This window comes from Monodon monoceros, unplaced genomic scaffold (genome assembly GCF_005190385.1).
Source record: "Monodon monoceros isolate NGI ecotype Baffin Bay Population unplaced genomic scaffold, NGI_Narwhal_1 Super_Scaffold_14, whole genome shotgun sequence".
Classification (NCBI taxonomy): domain Eukaryota; kingdom Metazoa; phylum Chordata; class Mammalia; order Artiodactyla; family Monodontidae; genus Monodon; species Monodon monoceros.
The window spans coordinates 177,125-198,458 of NW_021703770.1; the positions used below are offsets into that span (position 1 = coordinate 177,125).

At 55.4% G+C, this 21,334-nt stretch overlaps 1 protein-coding gene across 1 annotated transcript in view; it reads left to right on the plus strand.

Annotated features, from left to right (window-relative positions):
* TSNARE1 (t-SNARE domain containing 1) overlaps window positions 1-21,334 on the plus strand; it is an 84,028-nt gene that overhangs the window by 25,770 nt on the left and 36,924 nt on the right. The window contains 5 exon segments of the mRNA XM_029222596.1: window positions 5,064-5,189; window positions 11,253-11,402; window positions 12,503-13,000; window positions 17,114-17,191; window positions 17,924-17,993. Of these exon segments, the coding sequence (XP_029078429.1) occupies window positions 5,064-5,189; window positions 11,253-11,402; window positions 12,503-13,000; window positions 17,114-17,191; window positions 17,924-17,993 (922 nt within the window).

Here is a 21,334-nt window from a genome sequence, read left to right on the forward strand (position 1 = left end):
GACACTGATGAAAGAAATAAAAGATGGTACAAACAGATGGAGAGATACACCATGTTCTTAGATTGGAAGAATCAACATTGTGACAATGACTATACCACTCAAAGCAATCTACAGATTCAGTGCAATCCCTATGAAACTACCAGTGGCATTTTCCAAAGAACTAGAACAAAAAAGTTCACAATTTGTATGGAAACACAAAAGACCCCGAATAGCCAAAGCAATCTTGAGAAAGAAAGATGGAGCTGGAGGAATCAGGCTCCCGGACTTCAGAGTATACTACAAAGCTACAAAAGTAATCAAGATAGTATGGTACTGGCATAAAAACAGAAATAGAGATCAATGGAACAGGATAGAAAGCCCAGAGATAAACCCACACACATATGGTCACCTTATCTTTGATAAAGGAGGCAAGAATATACAGTGGAGAAAAGACAGCCTCTTCAATAAGTGGTGCTGGGAAAACTAGACAGCTACATGTAAAAGAATGAAATTAGAACACTCCCTAACACCACACACAAAAATAAACTCAAAATGGATTAAAGACCTAAATGTAAGACCAGACACTATAAAACTCTTAGAGGACAACATAGGCAGACACTCTATGACATAAATCACAGCAAGATCCTTTTTGACCCACCTCCCAGAGAAATGGAAATAAAAACAAAAATAAGCAAATGGGACCTAATGAAACTTCAAAGCTTTTGCGCAACAAAGGAAACCATTAACAGGACGAAAAGACAACCTTCAGAATGGGAGAAAATATTTGCAAACGAAGCAACTGACAAAGGATTAATCTCCAAAATATACGAGCAGCTCATGCAGCTCAATATCAAAAAAACAAACAACCCAATCCAAAAATGGGCAGAAGACCTAAATAGACATTTCTCCAAAGAAGATACACAGACTGCCAACAAACACATGAAAGGATGCTCAACATCACTAACCATTAGAGAAACGCAAGTCAAAACTACAGTGAGGTGTCACCTCACACCAGTCAGAATGGCCATCATCAAAAAATCTACAAACAGTAAATGCTGAAGAGGGTGTGGAGAAAAGGGAGGAATGTAAATTGATGCAGCCACTATGGAGAACAGTATGGAGGTTCCTAAAAAACTAAAAATAGGATTACCATATGACCCAGCAATCCCACTACTGGGCATATACCCTGAGAAAACTGTAATTCGAAAAGAGTCATGTACCACAATGTTCATTGCAGCACCGTTTACAACAGCCAGGACATGGAAGCAACCTAAGTGTCCATCGACAGATGAATGGATAAAGAAGATGTGGCACATATATACAATGGGATATTACTCAGCCATAAAAAGAAATGAAAATGAGTTATTTGTAGTGAGGTGGATGGACCTAAAGACTGTCATACAGAGTGAAGTAAGTCAGAAAGAGAAAAACAAATACCGTATGCTAACACATATATATGGAATCTAAAAAAAAAAATGGTTCTGAAGAACCTAGGGGCAGGACAGGAATAAAGACGGAGACATAGAGAATGGACTTGAGGACACGGGGAGGTGGTAGGGTAAGCCGGGACGAAGTGAGAGAGTGGCATGGACATATACACACTACCAAATGTAAAATAGATCGCTAGTGGGAAGCAGCCGCATAGCACAGGGAGATCAGCTCGGTGCTTTGTGAACGCCTAGAGGGGTGGGATAGGGAGGGTGGGGGGGAAATGCAAGAGGGAGGAGATATGGGGATGCATGTATACGTGTAGCCGATTCACTTTGTTATACAGCAGAAACTAACACACCATTGTAAAGCAATTATACTCCAATAAAGATGTTAAAAAAAAATATTGGGGGTTTGAGCTAGATCAGGGGATACCTGGCACAGGGACCTCCACCCCCTCCCCTGGGCCCACGGTAGATGCCTGTCATCCTCCAAGGCCCCCATGACCCCAGACAGGCCCCAGATGTCTTCTCTGCAGGACACTCCAGATGCGGGGCCTGGTGCCGGGCAGCCTGGTCTTGGGTGATGTCCTTGCCTTCCTCCCGGGGTCTCTGAGCTGCTTTGGCTTCCCCAATGCCCCCCATCGGAAGCCCCTTCGGTGGGCCCATGGGGCGTGGTCAGTGGGGGGAAGTGTGGGTCTAGCTTGAGGGCTGCCTTGTGCGGGCCGACTCACCGTGTCCTCCTGGCCCTCAGTGGGCAGCAGCCTGGGCTGCTCCACCTCCGCCTGGAGTGGCGTGGGCGGGACTGGGCATCAGTGTTGCCTCCTACCTCGCCCTCGCCCTTGCCGGGGCAGCTCTGCGGTCTCTAAGCAATGCAGGTCAGGACCCGGAGCAATGCTGCTGGGCCCAGGGTGGAGCAGAGCGCAGAGCAGAATCGGGGCAGGTCTGCCCCAGCAGCTCCCCTGCAGGTGGGTGTGGGGCGGGCCCGGGAGTGGACCCTCCAGCGGGGAGGACGCCTGCTGCTGCTGTCAGGCCCATCACCACGGCCGGGAGGGAGGCTCCAGCAGGAGCGAGGTGCAGGGCGAGGCGCAGCCATCGGGCAGAGGTCAGCTCGTACCTCCAGGGGGGCTGCGGGGTCCCCGTGCCCTCCTCTTGCTCTGGGTTGTGGGCGCATCTTGCGGTTCCTGGTGGGCTCAGGCCTTCGGGAGGCTGAGGGCAGGAGGAAGGAGGGACAGCCGTGCTGCTTTCGCTTCTCCGGCCCCCAGGCCTAGCCCTCACTCAGCGCCGCTGCTGTCCAGTGCCGCATGTGGCCCCATGTCACCACGGGGCACAGGCTCACAGGTGAGCTCCTGAAGGTCACTGATTGACGCCTCACCCTGATCTGCTAAGGGCGGGCGTGCTGCCCCCTATTACAGATGAGAAAGCAGGACCAGGGGGGTGAAGTGACTTGTGCAGGCCCCAGCTTGGGAGGACCGGCTCTCCATCCTTGGGGGGGGGGTCCCTTCAGCTTAGTGAGGGGGGCAGGGCCCATTCTGTGGCACCCCTGTCTAGACAGTACCGTTCCTTGTCTGCTGCTGGGAAGGTCGACCCTGGTCTTGGGGGGCCCTGGCCTCTGAGAGACCCAGGCCAGCAGGAGAGAGCTGCAGGCAGAGGTCACGCCCTGCGTGGGAGCCCATCCGGGGCAGAGACGGCCCTACCACAGCCTCAGCTCTGGCCCTGGAGCTCGGCTTGTTGGCCCCCAGCCTGAGCCGTGTCCGGGTGCCCGCTCTAGCCCCGTGTCCCCTGGCATCCTGCTGGTGGGCCGCTCCTCCCCCGGGCCTGGGGGCTTTGTCCTGCAGGCAGGGCTGCATTGCTGGGGGCGTCCCCTGGCACCCGCACTTCCTCTGGTGCCTGGGGGACAGGATCTGGGCAGTCTGAGGACAGACGGCTCCCTTCAGGCTGCTGGGGTCAGGGGGCTGACGTCCAGGGCACAGCCTGGCGCCAACATGAGCCAGGGGCACGAGGCTGGAGGAGGCTGGCAGCCCTGGTGGGCGGTCATGGAAGCCGCTTGGTAGGAGGCCTCCCGGGGAGCGGGCATTGCTCCCTTGGCCTCTGCCCAGCAGTTTGGAGGCAGCCTGGGGCTGCCCTGGGACACCACAGCCCAGCAGCATCCGCCCGGCCCTCTGGCCTGGCCCTGCTGCAGCTTCCGCCCGCCCTCTGGGTTGCCAGGGGCTCCCTCCCTCTTCTTTGTTTGGGTCCTTGCTGCCTGCTGCCTGCCCTTGCTGGGGGACACCTTGGTGCAGAAGTCGGGGCGTGAACTGGCTGCGGGTGGATGGGCGGGAGCGGCGGGGAGGAAGCTGAGGGTGCAGCCTGGCACGTGGGGAGCCTGGGGGGGGGGGTGGGTGGCTGCGAGCCACCGGGGACGGGCCCGCTGGGCTCTGGGTCCCCAGGGCCTTGAGGCCCAGAGTCCTGCCCGGTGGCGTTTCGTGTTCCCAGACCAGTGTCCTCGGGCTGGGCTGAGTCTTTGTGGCCCAGCGGTGGGATGGCCTCCATCTCCCAGTTCCTGAGCAAAGGCAGAGGCCGTGTGAGACTGCAGGTTAGATGAGATGGCAGGCTGGGGACTTGCCCTTCTCAGACCAGGACTGCCACGACCCCTCACCTGCCTGGACATCGGTGGCAGTCCCTTGGATTGTTTTTGCCTCTCAAGCAATAGGTACTGTTGGCTGGGCCCCGCAGTCCCTTCCAGTTGCCCGTCTGTGGCTGGGTGCACGGTGGGCCTTTGGGTTGGAGGGTCCCTAGTGCCACCCCGCAGCCTCCGCCAGTCCCCCAGGTGGCCGTGGGACCGCCTTACACTTGCTGTCCCTCCCGTCTTCCCAGGGCTGCCCTGCCCCTCCCTTCAAACCGTGGCTCTGCGGCTTGGCCACCTGCTCTCTGCTCCCGGCTCAGATCCCGCTTGAGCTGCTGCTCTGGGGACCCGCCGGTCTGTGGCTCTGCTGTGCCCCCAGGGTCTCTGAAAGCTGCTGTTGGATCCCTTGTCGCCCACTCGATGCTCAGGTCCCCAGGGCCAGGCCCCCTTGACCACGTTGGACACATTGCCTGGTGCACAGTAGGTGCACGGGTGCACCTGTGGAACTGGGCCGAGTCCTCTTGGGTCCCTGTGCCTGCCTGGGGTCTGCATGGCCGCACAGGACAATGATGGGGTGGCCTTCCAGAGATCTGAGGAGATGCTGGGCCCCCACCTGGATCTTGTCTGCTCAAGGCAGACACCCCTGCAGCCGCAGCTCTTGTTTCCACAGTGATCTTTCTGGAGGATGATCTTACTGGAATTTTGCAAATTAAGCTTTAATATTTTTATGTTATCCATCCATGAAGTTTATGGAGTAAAGGAGCGCTACATGGTTAATTCAGAGAAAAGTCACCCCTAGCCGCCCTCCTTCCTGTCCCGAGTCAGCTGCTTTGGATTCTTCTAGTAGATCTTTGATGCTTTCCTCTGAATAACACACTCGTGTCGCTACTGCTTGATTTTTTTTTCAACATTTACACATTATTTGTTGACTTGCAAGGTGAGGGTGCAACAGAGTCAGACTCCTAGGCAGGGTGGGCGGGGCCGGAGTGCATCCTGAATCCCAGCGCTAAACCCTCTTTCCTCCCTCCCTGCCCGGGTTTGGTTTCTTCCAGCTCTGCAGGAAGGCGGCGGCCCTGCCTTCTGTGAGAAGATGTCCTACGGATCCATCGCTGGCAGCGGCGGCCTGGGGAGCCACGGCCCTTTTGGGGGGCCCTCCACACAAGGCTATCAGCCCCTAGGTAAGGACAGCAGTGGGCAGCGTGGGCGGGTCTCCACTGTGCTGTAGATGGGTAGTTGGTGGCTGTAGATGGGTTCTGTCCTGGCCGGCGCTGCCTGTGACGCGGGACCAGGGGTGACCCTGGCCCTGGGCTGGGATGGCGCCGTTGGTATTGGGCTGAGTCGGCACCGGGAGAGAGCAGAGTAGGAGAGGCTGCTCTGCTGTGGGGTGGACTTGGGTGTCTGCGGTCATCCTGCGGTGGCCTGCGGGTGCTTGGCGGATGGCTGAGTGGGTGACTGTGGAGCAGGTGTTAGTGTGCAGTGCGCAGTGCGGGAAGCGAGGCCCGCGGGGTGATGGACACTGTCCTGAGCTACACCGGGCGGGATCCGCTTCTAGGTTTCCGGGTGCCGAGCCCTCACCCCGCAGGCTGACCGCACGGTCTGCTCACTCGCTGGCTCCCTTCCCTGGGCCAAGGGGGTTTTCGGCAGGACGTGTGGCTTACGTAACTGATTTCGTGTCCTTGGGGGTGCCAGGCAGATGTGCGACTCAGTGAGTGTGAGTGTGCATGGGGACTTTAAATGTGACGGTTTAAGGCTTGGCGACGTGGACTCCCAGGTGCCTCCCCTGGAACCCAGTTCCTTCCCGTCACCCCTGGGCTGTGGGTTGCGGCTTCCTGGCTCTTGCTTGCTACATGTCATAGTCTCACACAGACCTTGCGAGTCTGCGTGTTTTGGGACTCTGTACGGTTGAATTATTCTGCAGTTTGCTGGTTTTGCTGTTTTGCCCCTGAGTCACTGCCGTTCACGTGCCTGCCCTTCCATCTCCCTTCTCTGTGGCGCTGGGTCATGTGCGTGGCCATGGCAGGCGTTCCTGGTCCATGGGCGAGGGGCTGTTAGGGCACTTGTTTTGGGCCCTGTTGCGTGGTGGTGCTGAGGACCCTTGGACGCTGGCGCTGTCGGGACGGCCCAAGCGAGGGGGTGGCCAGGGGTGGCCAGCTCGGTGGCTGGTGGTTGTGCTGACCTGCCCCTGCTTCCCATCCCTTCAGCACCAGGCGGTGGCGGCCTTAACTGTTTGCCCGTCTGTGGGCGTGGAATGGTGTCTTCTGGTTGTAATTCACATTTCTCTGGTAACTCATGGGATTGATCAGGTTTTCGTGTGATCACTGGGCATTTGGGGCTCGCTGGGTAACTCTTTCGTGTATTTTTCCTTTGAGTTTGTCTTGTTCCTGTCGATGTACAAGGTTTCTGGAGGTGAAACCTTTGTCCACTGGGCTGGCTCTTCATGATGGCGCTGCTGAGGAAAGCAGGTTCTCAATCACGACGTAGCTGAGTTTGTCGATCATCCCTGTCATGGTGTGCATTTTCTGTGTAATAAGTTCTATGATACGGTGATAATGATTTTGCCTTTACTTCCTCTAAAGCTTATATAATTTGTTTTTCATATTTAAGTCTTGCAATCACCTGGAATTGATTTTTGTTTATGGTGAGAGGTGGGGAGGGGAGGGTGGAGTGCAATACCACTTTTCTCCGTAGAACAGATGGTGCCTGGGCCCTTGGCTGAAAATCCCATCCCTTTCCACAGACCTGCAGTGCCAGCTCTGTGATGAGTACAGCCTCCCTACAGGTGCTCCTGGTCAGGTTTTCTATCCCTGTGCAAAGCTCTACCCTAATTTTCATACATTGTTGTAACTTTGATATTTTTTAGGGCAAGTTGCTCTACTTGTTTTTCCTTAGAAATGTCTTGGGCATTTTGGCCTTTTGTTGCTGAGTAGATTATAGAATCCCTGTGTCAAACTTGGACTGGGATTGCTTTGCATCCGCTGTGTTAACGTGTGAGAATCAGAATCTCTGTCATCACCAGCCTTCCAACCCATGAACGTGTAGGTCTTTCTGTTTATTGGGTCTTTAACGTCTTTCAATAAAGGTTTATAATTTTCTCCATAAAGATCTTACATATCTTCCATTAAACTCAACAAAATGACAACATGTTTTTTGCTGCTTTTATAATTGGTACCATTATAAATGGTATAAATTACACGTTCCAAGTCATGGTTGCTGGTGCACGCACACACGACTGGTTGTTTTAAGAAAGAAAGTCCAGAGGTTTTATTTAATTTTTACATCCTATTTTTTAACTTTCTAAATGTGAGATACTTCAAACAGAACAGTAGACGCAGTGATACCATGAACCCAGCACCCGTCCACTGGGTTTCGGGGTGAGGGGCATCCCCCGTGGCTGGTCCAGCCTCAGCTCTGCCCTCATGACCCCTCTGCCCAGGGCATTGAGAAGGAAGCCCCAGACGTCAGCACATCTCCTGTGTGAGTATTTCAGGGTGTGTCTCTTTTCCGTGACCAAGTGTCGTACAGTTGCAGCCGTGGCTTCCTGCCCACCGGTGGGTTCCGGAGCACCACAGAGACATGCGTTTCCACGGGGTCCTTACGAGATCCACGCGTTGTAGTCGATGATGCGCCTTTTAAGTCTTTCCAAATCTCTAGATTCTCCTCTATCTTAGTTTTTCTTTTTTCCTCCTGAACTTTATTTCTTGAGGAAGCCAGGTTCTCCCTGTGGAGTGTAATTGACTTTTGCCCACTGACTTTGTCCTGCCATTTTGCTAAAGTCTTTTTATTAATTGTAATAATTTGTAGAATCTTGGGTTTTCTGTATAGACAGTGTCATTTATGAATAACAACAGTATTTTCCTCTTCTATTTCAATGCTTTTATCTTTTACTTATTTTTCCTGCCGTCTGGAGCCGGCCCGATGCTCTAGTTCAGGGTTGAGTAGAAATGGTGCTTATGTTCTGTGTGAGTTTTGGGACGAAGAGGACTCTGTGTTCCTCACAGGCATCTGGGATTTTGCTGTAAAACTGCCACGCGGGCCTGGAGTTTTCTTTGTGGACTGCTTTGGACTGCCCATTACTCTCTCCATCTGTGAAGGCTGTCCAGGCTCTCTGTTTCTTCTTGGGTCAGTTTGTTGTGTTTTTCTGGACGGGTGTCTGCTTCGTCTAAATGTTCAAATTGATTGAAATGACATCGTGTGTGGTAGCGTGTCACTGTCCAGTGGGACCCGGGCAGCATTATTGTTTGGTCAAGGGCATGGCTCTGAGGGTAGCTGCTCTGGTTCCGACCCCCTGCTCTGCTGTGTTCCAGCTGTGCCCCGATCACCTGAAAATGGACCAGGTTAGGCTTCCCTCCTGTCGTGGTGGAGACTGAGCAAGTTAACCCGGTGAAGCTCTGTTCCTGTTGTTTTGGTAACATCTGTGGTACCTGGATCACATTCTCTTTTTTATTCCTAATGTTGTTTATTTGTACCTTCCCGTTTTCTTCTTTCGTAAACAATATTGCCAGACCCTTGGCAGTGTTATGAGCCTCTCCAAAGAGCTGACTTGACTTTCTTGATCTCTGTCATATGCTAGTTTTAATATTTGATGGATATCTGCCCATGTTTTTACTATTTTCCTCCTCCTTTCTTTGAGTTGACGCTGTTTTATTTTTCTGACTCCTAAGCTGGATGTTTACCTCATTCAAATTTAGTTTTTATTCTTTTCTAATAAAAGTATTTAAGATTATAAATGTCCAAATAATCACTGTTTTAGTCGAATCTCACACATTTAAAAATATATAGTATTTTTTTTGTTAGTGTTTAGTTGTAAATATTTTATGTCCATTATGATTTCTTCTTTGACCCAGGATTTATTTAGAATTATAGTTCGTCATTTCCAAACATATGTATTTCTTTCTAATTGTCTTTTAAAAATGATTTCTAAGTTAATTGCACTTCTGTCAGAGAAGGGTCTGCATCTTCCTGATTTGTTGACAGCTGTTGAGACCAGGGCTGCTTCTGGGATGCTGGTGTGATTCTGGGGGTGGCCAGGAGGGCTCCCAGGGAGGCAGGGCTGGGCCTCCCAGCCAGAATGGTGGGGCCCTGCGGAGACCCCAGGTGTGGGAGCAGCTGCCGTCACCAGTACCTGCTGTGTGCCAAGCACCGTGTGTTACGGCTTACTCGGGGACCCTAAAGTTAATTATGAAGAGCTCAGAGTGGGCTCTCATCGTAAAATCCCATCGCAAATGCAGCAAAAAGCCAAGTGGGACATGACTAACACATAAAGAATTCACATAAATAGAAGGAACTCCCCCCGCTGCCAAATCTTCATGCGGATGGGCCAGATCTGTGACGAGATCGGGATGGCTCGCAGCACGGGAGAAGGCACTCAGCCTCACCGGTACCTGGAGAACTGGAAGTGAACTTGGCCATTCTCCCGTGGCCAGGCTGCGGGGGGGCGGGCTCTCCCAGAGGGGAGGGCACACGGCTCCCTGCCTCCAGACCCCGCTGCCTTCCCTCTCGGCCCAGCCACGCCTCTTCTCTGTTAGGGAATAATCAGAGATACAGGCAGAGGTGTTTGCCACGTGGGGGTAGGAGACAGAGTTCAGAAATGCCATCACCCCTCAGCCTGGGGAGACTGTGAAGAGAGCCGCGGTCTGGGGCGGGATGTGAGGCCGCCGTGTGGATCAGTCGTTGGAGAGTGCCGACGACCCATCCACGGCCCGGTGGGATGACGGACGGACATGGGGAATGAAACAGGCAAAGCCCCATCCACGGTCTTCTAGTTGCGTGAGACCTTAGCCCCGAGTGTGGACACTGTTTACCTAGGGATGTGCGGTTGCAAATGATCTTTATTGTTTTCTTTTTAATTGTCTGCATTTACATGTAAATTGTCCCAGTTCCCCCCCCCCAAAGTTCAAAGTTCACGTGATTCCGGAGGGCAGATCAGACTGGCCCCTCCATGGGTGTCTGGGAACCTTGTGGAGCAACCAGGGGGAGGTGGGCAGGGTCTGGACTCCTGGTGACCGGATGCCAGCGAGGCTTGGGCATCGAGTGGCACCTGGCCTGCAAGCCGGGCCTGCGGTCTCCCTGCTCCCCACGAAGCAGAAGGGTGACCCCATCGCCCGGGACCTGGGCGGCTGCATCTCCACCCTACACAGTGCTGTCTGGGCAGCCGTCACTGGGGCCGGGGTTCCCGGGCCTGGGGAGTGTCTGCCTGCAGGGGAGGCTGCCTGAGGAGGAGGCCCTGCCTGGAGGCTCCCCAGGAAGCCCCTGGGGAAGAGGGGAGGTTAGGCCCTGACCTCGTGCGAGATGGGCCCTGTCCTGGACCCTCAGACCCGCAGATACACCCAACGTGGAGGCCTTTTCTGCGAAGGAGCTGCCGCTGTAGGAGCTCAGCGCTGAGACGGGCCGGGACTGCCAGTCCCCAGGACTTTGCCAGACTGTCGACGTGCTCAGATGTCTCCCCTGGAGCAGGCTTCTGGAAAGTGCCCTCCTCGTAGAGCCAGGCGGAGCAGGGGCCCACGCAGCCTCATGGGTTCTGGTGTGTAGCCTCTGCCCGGCACCACCGCCTCCGTGGGCCCCAAGGTGCCGCGGACAGAAGGCAGCTTGCTCAGAGAGGTGTCTGAGTGTCCTCACAACGTGCATCTTAGGGCTCAGGAATTTTGGCAGACCTGTCCAGGAAGTGTTTCTGAATGAATGAAAATTATCGAAGAGGAAACCCCACAGTTGCTCCTCAGCTCGGCAGCCGAGTGTCAGGGGAACTCGTTTTTATTTTCACTTCCAGTACACCAGGAACAGTGTTTTCATGAAATACAGCAGTGCTGGTGTTGCGGCGATTTCAAATTGCCACAGACGTTCCCAAGGCCTTATTCTCCGTTTTTGCTGCGTTGTTTGTTGCACACAGATAACACCTGTCAAAGGCCTGGCCTGGTCTGTGGGCCACATCTGAGGCTCTGCTCTAAGGAGTTTCGTACTGGTTTGGAATTACCTTTCAGAAGAACCTGGGTGTGGAGAAAGATTTGGAAAATTTAAAGTTCTGAACTGATTGCTCTCTTTCAGCAAACGGGGCGTTCTGGAGGGTGTGGCAGTCAGGGAGGGCTTCCTGGAGGAGGTGGGTCTGAGTGAGTGGAGCTGTCAACATGGATGCTTGGAGGGCCTGGCACACCTGCTGTGCTGCGTGAGAGCCTTGTTCTACCAGCGGCACCCTGAGCCACTCTGCAGGCAGGCGGGGCATAACCGAGACTGTCCCTTGCTGTCTGTAGAGTGCGCTAAATGTTGGACTGAGTACGGAATCCGTCATTTCCCCTGCCCGTCGCCAGAGAGCAGCCTGCAGGACCCCTGTGTGGGCAAGGACGGGGAAGGTGATCTGGGGCCGGCTGGTACACCCAGAGGCCCAAGGGCCAGGAAGCGAGGTACTTCCGCTGGGATGCTGGGTCTGGGGGTCCCAGGGAAGGCCACCCAGAGATGATGAGCACTGAGGAGGCAGGGTCAGTGGGCGGGACATGGACTTCCAGGGGCTCAGGCTGTGGGTGCTTCCCTGGTGGCACAGTGGATAAGACTTCTTGCTCACAATGCAGGGGACCTGGGTTCGATCCCTGGTCAGGGAACTAGATCCCACATACATGCGGCAACTAAGGGTTCGCATGCTGCAACTAAGGAGCTGGCAAGCTGCAACTAAGGAGCCCACGTGCTGCAACTAGGACCTGGTGCAACCAAATAAATAAATAAATATTAAAAACAGACAAACACTAAAAGCGGGGGCCTGGCCCGTCTCCACCCTCACCCCCACCAGCACGTCCCTTCCCAGGGCCAGCTGATGGCGTGGTGGAGCTGGACCAGTGGCAGGAGGGATGTTGCCAGGCTGTCAGGGCCCTGTGGGCTTCAGGGACGAGGCTGACCCTACAGGACAGAGTGAGGGGCTGGACCGGCTCCCGTGACCCCTTGGTCTCTTGGCCCCAGAGCCTGCATCCTCCTGGCAGAGGGGGCTGGCAGGCGAGTGTCGGGTCCTCGGTGTGTGCTTTAGGAGGACGCTGCGTGGGAGGGGAAGCCGAGGGCAGGGCTCATGCAGCTGGGCAGGAAGGCAGGGGTCAGTGGTGCCCCAAGGGGTGGGTTCTTGGCCAGGGTGTCTGGCGTGTCAGTGGTGAGTGCTGTCCCTAGGCTGGCCCTGGCCCCAGAGGGCCTTCTCCCTGCGGACAGGAGACAGCTGTCCCAACCTTCTCACTCCTTTGCCCCTGACATCAGCTTCTGGAGGCAGCTAGGGCCGGGTGGCCCTTTTTGGAGGTAGATGGGCACCATGGCCCGGAAGTGAGGTCCATTGCCGCATGGCGCCCAGCCAGGCAGCTGCAGGGCCAGGACTTGGACCCAGGCCTCTGGACAACCCAGCAGGGAGGGGGCCGGTGGGTGGGAGCTGGCAGCAATGTTCTGGATCTGAAGAGACTCCCCGGGAGCCTCCACCGTATCTGCCACTCCACTGGCCGGGGCCTTAAACACCCGCCTTTTGGTGCCTTTCCAGGGCCAGGGGTCGCCACGGACGGCAGCAGGACACCGGAGCGCACCTCGCCGCCTGCCGGCCCGAGGAAGGACTTAGCTGCAAGGGCCCATGGCTGGGTGGCGGGGCCCAGGGCCTCCCGGGCCAAGAAGAGGAAGCCCAACTTCTGTCCGCAGGAGACGGAGGTGCTGGTGGCCAAGGTCAGCAAGCACCACCAGCTGCTGTTTGGCACCGGGCTGCTGAGGGCCGAGCCCACCCGGAGGTACCGCGTGTGGAGCCGCATCCTGCAGGCCGTGAATGCACTGGGCTACTGCCGCCGCGACATCGTGGACCTCAAGCACAAGTGGCGGGACCTGCGTGCCGTCGTGCGGCGCAAGCTGGGCGACCTGCGTGGAGTGGCCCCTGGCCCCAGCCATGCCAAGGCCCAGGCCCTGGCCCTCACGCCTGTGGAGCAGGTCGTGGCCAAGACCTTCTCCTGCCAGGCTCTGCCCTCTGAGGGCCTCAGCCCCGAGCTGCCCAGAGGTGAGTTCATCGCCCAGCTCAGCCAGCAGGAAGCTCGTGGCCCCTGAAGGCCGCTGTCCCTCCCCTCAGTCCTCCCTCCACGATCTCTGGATCCTTCCTGTCCTTCATCCTCTGCTCCTTCACTCACGTGCTCGCCTAGCCGGCCGTCGTGCACGTGACAGCGTCTAAACCCCAGGCATTCAGGGGCTTGGCTTCCTCCTCGGTGGTGCTCGTCCCCTCCCTCACCCGTCGCAGAGCAGAGCCAGGCACAGACAAGATGCAGCTCTCTTCTCAAGGGCACCTAGTTCCAGCCTTTGGGCTGTGACCTACAATGAGAAAGGCCTCTTCTCCTGGCAGTGTCACACGTGAAGCTGAAACACAGGGTCTCCAGGGCGGCGCTTAACCTGCTCCGTCCCACATGCGCTTGCTTTTCTCTCTCTGTTTCTGGTTCAGCGTCCAGACGAGGCCTTGGCTCGGGCTGGGCTGGCCCTGCAGCTTCAGGATGGGCAGGTGGGGACCTGAGGCCCTGTTACCCCGGTTACCTCGGGCCTCCCAGGCAGAGCCCTTCCCGGGCCTCCCAGGCAGAGCCCTTCCCGGGCTTTCCAGGGGAGCATCGCTCTGCGGGGCCTGACTTCTCCACAAAGGCTGCAGTCGGGCACAGCGGGTCAGGGAGGGCGAGGTCAGCGCAGGCCTGCTGTCCGGCAGCCCAGAGAGTGCTGGGCCGGTAATAATAGGTGCTGCCTGGGCGGCACGCGGGCCGCAGAACTGCTGTGTGAGGCCATCGTGGCGGCAGCTGTGGAGCCGGAGGAGGGTGAGGGCGCCCAGTACCTGCGCTGGGTCCCCGCTGCACGAGTGTCACATCTCCGTGCTGCCCTGGGGCTGGGCTGGCCTAGAGCCGGGGCTGCAGTGGGTGGCCCCTGCTCCCCTCCAGATGCCGGCCCAGCTCTGCTCTCCCTCCCAGCCTGTGTGAGGTCTGCGGGCTGCTCTCCTTCGGCTCCGGCTTCCTCCCCTGTCCTGATATGTTCGAGGACTGGCCGTGGGTGTTGGGTGTGTCATAGCTTGTCCTTCTGTTGCTCGGGAGGGGCTGCTGTATGGTTTGTGTCCTGTCCACGTGGTGGGCGGGCTCCTCGTTGCCGGCTTTTGGCACAGTAAAAGGGCGTGCGAACATCTGTGTGGAAACACGTCCTCGCTTTCTTGGCGGGTTTGGATAAATACCTGAGAGTCGAATTGCTAGTCCAGCGTGAGTGTAAGTTTAACTTTGTAAGAAACTGCCGAGCCATCGTCCACAGCGGTTGTACGTTTTCAGGCCCCAGGGCAGCTGTGAGAAGCCCTCTGCTTGGCGTCCCTGCTGGCAGTCATGCTGGCTTCAGCCACACAGAGCTGACGGGAGAGGGGCCTCGCTGCGATTCAGCCCGGTCTCTGCACCAGGGGCTTGTCCTGTGCTGTCTGTCCGTTCATCCTTCTTTGGTGCAGTGTCTGCTCACACCCACGTCCATCTCTTCCTGGGCTGCTGGCCTGTCGCGTGCATCTGCTCAATCTTGATTCTGGAGACAAGGCAATGGACCTGCCAGACACCTGTATTGAACCTATGGTCCACGTTGAGTTCATTTTTGAGTGTGGTGGATTTGGGGTCGAGGTTCTGTAGATATCCAGTTATCGCACTGTTGGTTGAACATGGAATGACCTGGGCACCTCTGTTTTCATGTTTCTTTCAATCTGTGTCTCTGCTTATACAGCCCACACTGTCTGATTACGGAAACTATGAGGCCAGTATTGAAATGAGTGGGGAATCATTTCTTCCTGTTTTCCGAAAGGCTTTCGGTAGAATTGGTATTATTCTTCCCTTAAATATGTGGCCACCATCTGAGACGGCATTTTTTTCTCTGTGGGAGGATTGTCACCCACAGTCTCTTTAACAGTCTGTGCCACCCTTGCTGCGGTCCTTCTTGAGTGAGCTGCATTGTTTTGTGTCTTTCAAGGGACTTGCCTGTTTTGTCCAAGTTGTCAGAGTTGCTGGCACGAGTTGTTCCTAAAGTTCCCCTCGTGTCATCTGAATGCCTGTAGGACCTGTAGTGAGAGCTCCTCCTTCCTTCCTGATGTTGCTAAATTGTTTCTTTTCTGTTTTGTTCTCAACTAGTCTGGCTGCAAGTCTATCAATTTTGTTGATAGTTTCAAAGAGCCAGATTTTTACTTCATCAATTTTCTCTGTTTACCCACTTCGATTTAACTGATTTCTGCTGACCTTTATTATTTCCTTTCTACTTTGGGGTTGATTTGTTTCTGTTAGATCATTGACTTGGGACTTTTATCCTTTTCTAATGTAAGTATTTATCGCTATAAATTATCCTCAGCACATTGCTTTACTTACACACATTTGTATTATGTTTTCATTCAGTTTAAAATATTTTCTAATTTCCTTTGTGATTTTTTTTCTTTACTAATGGTTATTTGGAAATGTGTTGTTTTTCAAATAAGTGTCTATTTCCAGATCTCTTTCTGTTACTGGTTCCTAGTTCTGTTGTGGTCAGAGAATATACTGTGCGTAATTTCAACTATTATCAACAATCGAGACTTGCTTTATGGCCTGAGGTATCGGCATCCTCCGCGAGTTCCTTGTGTGTCTGACAAGGATGTGCGTTCCGCTGCTGCTGGGTGGCGCGTGTGCGCGTCCTGCGATGTTCATTCCGGTCAAGTTGCTGGAGAGCACTGACAGACAGCTGATCTTCTGTCTGCTCGTACTGGGAACTCCTGAGAGTGGGGTGTTGGCGAGTCTCAGTTTTGCCAGTTTCTACTTCATGTATTTTCACACAGTGATACGAGGTGCATATTTAGGGTCATTTGTCTTTATCGCTCGTCCCCGATACCATTGTAACCACGTCCTTTTGGTCTCTGGTTGGACCCATCGTCCTGAATGCTACCCTGTCTGATGTCAGTTGTGGCCACTCCAGCTGTCTCATGACTACTGTTACATTGGTGCATTTTCCAATCCTTTACTTTATAAGCTGTGTCTGATTTTACACGTGAGCTGGGTTTCTCGTGTTTGGCGTGCCGTCGAGTTTGCTTTTGTCCCATCTGACATCTCTGCTGTGGATTGAGTGGTGGCAGCAGTTCACCCTGAGCTTCTGGTGACGACAGAGATGTTCTGAATCCACACTCCAGCGTGGTCTTTACTGGTCATGCGTGGGCTGTGATGCATGACCCTGCTTTAGATGGGTTCTCTCTCGTGTCAAAACGTGTGTGTTTGGGGTAAATCTGCCACGTCGATAGTTGCCTCCTTTGTTTCCCTGTGATCCCTCGTCCTTCTTCTCTCTGCCTTCTTTCTTTGGAGTGACCGAGTGTAGTGTAGTGTCCTGTGTTAGCTCCGCTGTTGGCTTATGGGTGTTCCTGGTTTTGAGCGGTTTTGCTTGGAGTGTGTAACCAGCGTCTTTAGCGTCCGTGGCCTTCCCTCAAGGAACAGCCTCGCCTCCTTCTGGTGTATGAGCTCCTTACAGGACTCCCGTCTGCGCCCCTGCACCCCGCACATACGTCATGTCTAACGCCGTTGGTACTCGTTTGGCTCCGATGATCTGACTCTGAACTAGATCAAGAGCGAGACAGGACGTCTTCGTTTGCCCGCACGCTCGCCCACTGCGGTCTTCAGCTCCTCCGGCCGATCCAAGCGTCCTTTGCCCTCCTGAGCTGCTTTTAACACTTCCTGTCCTGCATCTCTGGCTGAAAGAGCTTCTCGCAGCTTTTTTCTGTCTGAGAATCAGTCTTTATTTTGCCTCTAGTTTTGAAATATATCTCCACTGGGTACAGAGTTCTGGTTGACTGATTTTTTTTTTTCCTTTCTTTTCAGTGCTTAAAGATGTCATTGCGGGGTTTTCTGGCTTCCGCAGTTTCTGAGGCTGCCGTTGCCCTGGGGCGTGCCCCGCAGTGGGGGCTTGGCCCGAGGAGCTGCCCCCTTTGCCCTTCTCTTCGCCCCCCACTGAGCATTGTGGCTCCTGTTCTGTCTCTGAGGCTCTGCTGGACCCCGAGGGGACACAGCTGGGAGGGGGTGGCTCTGCCCAAGCATGGTGGCCCTGGGATCCACCCAGGGATCCACCTTCAGGCTGCACAGTGAAGATGTGACCTCCCCTTCCTGTCTCCTCACAGCCACCGAGATGGACCTGAGTGACCTCCAGGAACTGTTCCAGGAGACGTCGGCCAGCGTCTTCCGAATCAACTCCAATGGTGAGTTAGTGCCCTGGCCTCACCCTGCCCTGATCCGGGCCGCGGAGTGCACTGCGGGAGGTGCGGGGTGGTGGCCTCCCGCACTAGGGTGCCCTGTGGCCCAGGCCCTGCCGACGCAGGACAGCGGGGTGGGGGCAGGGCATGAGCCCAGTGCTTTGGGCTCAGGCTGGGCTGTGTCCTCGGCAGGTGCCCTCTTGGGCCCGTTCCTCCCTCCCCCGTCGCACACCTGGGACCTGGATGGGCCCCCTGGGGAGGAGCGTGTCAGAGCCTCCCTCAGACTGGCAGGGCCGCCCCCTCACAGGTCACCGAGGCTAGGGGTCAGGGCGAGAGCCACAGCCCACGAGGACAGGGCTTGTCCTCCACTCCCTCAGGACACAGGGGCATGGACACAGGGTGGCCCGGGCCCCCTGTACCCTCATGGGTGGGAGCTCGCGTTTGCCCTGAACTCTGAGCTCTCCCAGGTCAGAGAGCGCTGACCAGGGGGGGAGAGAAGCTCCTCCCTCCCCAGAGCCAGGGCGAGGCCCACTGGGGCAGCTCCCCAGGGCCCCTGAGCCCTACTCGGGCCTGGGCCTCTGTCTCTGGACAGCTGGGGAGAGGGCTGACCTGGGGCCCTGCTGTGGGGTCTCGGCACCCACGTCCCTGCACAGAGGCAGGCTGGGGGCGCATCCTGGAGGGTGGGGACTGCGTGGTGGAGCCCCGCTGCCCCTGACTCCTGCCCCCTTCTCTCGGCAGTGGCCTTCTTGGAGCAGAGCCTCCGGTCCCTGGGGACGCCAAGTGGCACGCAGGAGCTGCGGGACAGCCTGTGAGTATGCGTGTGGTGCGTGTGGGTGTACACGGATGTGCCCTGCACCCACTAGCATGCCGACCCATCCACACACCAGCCCGACAGCTGGCTGGGCTCATGTGGGGCCACCCCCAACACAGATGTGTGACACCCATGTAGACACACCTGTGTACAGGTGTGCACTCAGGTGGCGGGACATGCGTCTCTTGCACACTTTTTGCTTCACTGACTGTCCCCACACGTGTCTGCCACACACCAGAGCTCCGGCTGCACCTCCGAGGTCTGGGCCAGTCACCGGTGGGTTTAGCGTTCTCTGCCCTGATGATTCTTGATGCTTTGGAATTAGCTGTTGTGGCAGTGGGGTAGGGCTTCCTGCTGGCGGGGCTCAGTCCTGCCCTCGGCTCCTTGCATCCCACAAGTACCCTGGGAAGGAAGGGGGTAGGTAAGGCTGTTCCCCTTCATGGAGGAAGACTCTGAGGCCCCGGGAGGGGCTGGATGTGTGGCTCAAGCTTCACCTTCTCAGTGGACAGGCCAGAACCCAGCCACCCACTCGTCCGTCCATCCACCCACCCCTCCTTCCTCCTCTCCGTCCACCCAAGCAGTCTGGGACCACCCCTGCCAAGTCTCAGGGTGCAGAGCAAGGCAACAGAGGGCCCTCGGCAGATTTTGTGTGCAATTCTGCTTTAAGTTATTCTTTACGTTTCTTTTTAAAAGTAGCATGTATTGTTTCCTGACGGTGAAAGCAGTGCGTGCTCGTGGGCACTCGGGTGGCCTCCTGCCAGCCTCTTCTCAGGCCCACAGGCGTTTCGTGGAGTCGCGTTTCAGTCACTGATGTCCTGGATCCTACTCGTCACACTTAGGGCTGGGGCTGTGCGTGCCCCCGTCGCACACTGAAGACGTGCCTTTCAGAGGCACAGACGGCGCTGTCGGCTCTGTGTGGTTGTTCAGCTGAGATGCGGGACCGCTCTCGGGCTGGTCCGTCTTCAGCATCAGGAACGTGCAGTCTGTCTCTGTGCTGCTGCCTGTTTCCGGGTTGGGCTCCCGGAGTGTGGTCCCCAGGGTCAGACAGGTGGCCTTCTCAGAGCCCTGACCCTTGAGCGTGTTTCCTGGGCTGCCTGGTCTGGGGGCTGGAGGATGCCATCACCGATGTGGGTCTGGAGAGGGGAGCGGGCCCTTCCCCGGGCCCCAGCTGCTCCCCACCCGCCCCTGCAGCCTCAGCTTCCAGGTCCATAGCTTGCTGAGTGCCTTCCTGCCCCCCTCCGCCCCTCAGGAACCCCAGCCCTCTGCCCCTCCTCCAGGTGGGGCTGACCAGGCTCCCTAGCCTGTGTGTCCTGGCCTTCCAGAGCCTTCCATGGCCACATATGTGGGGGGAATTTGTGCACCTCCTGGACTGTTAACATTTTTCTTTTTTTCTTTGCGGTACACGGGCCTCTCACTGCTGTGGCCTCTCCTGTTGCAGAGCACAGGCTCCGGACGCACAGGCTCAGCGGCCATGGCTCACGGGCCCAGCCGCTCCACGGCATGTGGGATCTTCCCGGACCGGGGCACGAACCTGTGTCACCCGCATCGGCAGGCGGACTCTCAACCACTGCGCCACCAGGGAAGCCCAGCAGGCAGATTCTTAAACACTGCACCACCAGGGAAGTCCCCTAAGTTTTTTTTTGTTTTTTTGCGGTACGCGGGCCTCTCACTGCTGTGGCCTCTCCCGCTGTGGAGCACAGGCTCCAGACGCGCAGGCTCAGTGGCCATGGCTCATGGGCCCAGCCGCTCCGCGGCATGTGGGATCTTCCCGGACCGGGGCACGAACCCGTGTCCCCTGCATTGGCGGGCGGACTCTCAACCACTGCGCCACCAGGGAAGCCCGCCGTTAGCATTTTTAAATGACTTGAGACAGCACGGAGTTGTCAAGTCTGTATTTTCTCCACATTGACAGTCGCCAGCTTTTGTATTTTGCCAAGTAAGGACACTAAAAAAAAAAAGTACGCTACCATCCACTATTGCCATCATATTAAAAAATAAAGATATTTCAGTACTCCTGAAGTAGGCAGGACCTGATCTCAGGAGAAAGAACAGTCTTTCAAATTGAATAAATATAGCTTCACGAGAACCTCACAAGGTTGAACCTGTTTTTCTCATCTTGCGTGAGACAGGCGTGGGCTTTGTCATTTCTGTCAGCCACCGTGAGTGGCTCTGTCCCGCCCCCCAGCATGGGCTCCCAGACTGGCCGAGGTGGCCGGGGAGTGAAGGTGAGGCTCATCGGTGTCAGCCCAGGGCACTGCTGGCACCCCCCGGCAAGAGTAGCTGAATGAATGGACGGTCCTTCCAGGAGCCCCGGGCAGGAAGTCTGCCCTGCGGCCTCACCTCCCTGCTGGACGTCCTCCAGCTCTGCTCATCTTTTCTGAAGTTGTCTTGGCTACTTCCGATTGGTTGTATTTCAACATCAATTTTAGAGTCAGCTTGTCCTTTTCTGATTTTTGAAGCTTGCTCTAATTTTATATGGGGTCACAGTGACTCTGCAGACCCATTTAAAGAGAACTGGCGTCATAGGGATCCTGAGTCTTCCTGGCCATGAACGTGGTCGGCTTTCGTCTCATTTACAGGTGTTTTTTTTCCAGCAGTTCCCTGTAGGTTTTAGTGCACTGGTCTTGCATGTATTTTGTTAAATTTATGGTAATGACTTCATATGTATATATTTTAAAATTAATTAATTAATTAATTAATTTTTGGCCGTGTTGGGTCTTCGTTGCTGCGCGCAGGCTTTCTCTAGTTGCTCCGAGCGGGGGCTACCCTTCATTGTGGTGTGCAGGCTTCTCACTGCAGTGGCTTCTTTTGTTGTGGAGCCCGGGCTCTAGGTGCGTGGGCTTCAGTAGTTGTGGCACGCGGGCTCAGTAGTTATGTCTCGCGGGCTCCAGAGCACAGGCTCAGTAGTTGTAGCTAATGGGCTTAGTTGCTCTGTGGCATGTGGGATCTTCCTGGACCAGGGATTGAACCCGTGTCTCCTGCATTGACAGGTGAATTCTTAACCACTGCACCACCAGGGAAGTCCCTATATTTTTATACTATTGTAAGAGGTATTGTTGCTTAAATTTCATTTCCCATTTTTGGTTCCGCTACATGGAAATACAGCTGATTCTGTTTATTGCCTGTGCCCTGTGCCCTCGTTAGATTCCATATTCCCTAGGATTTTTCTACATAAATGAACCTGTCGTCTGTGACAGAGACTCTTCCACTTCTTTGTTTTAAATCTCTGTGCTGCTTACCTCTTTCGTCCTGTTACAGTGTTGTAACCGTGTCCTTTTACAGTTAGAATGTCATAAACCTATGAAGTTCCACGTGGAGGTAGGCAGTCCTGGAAGTGT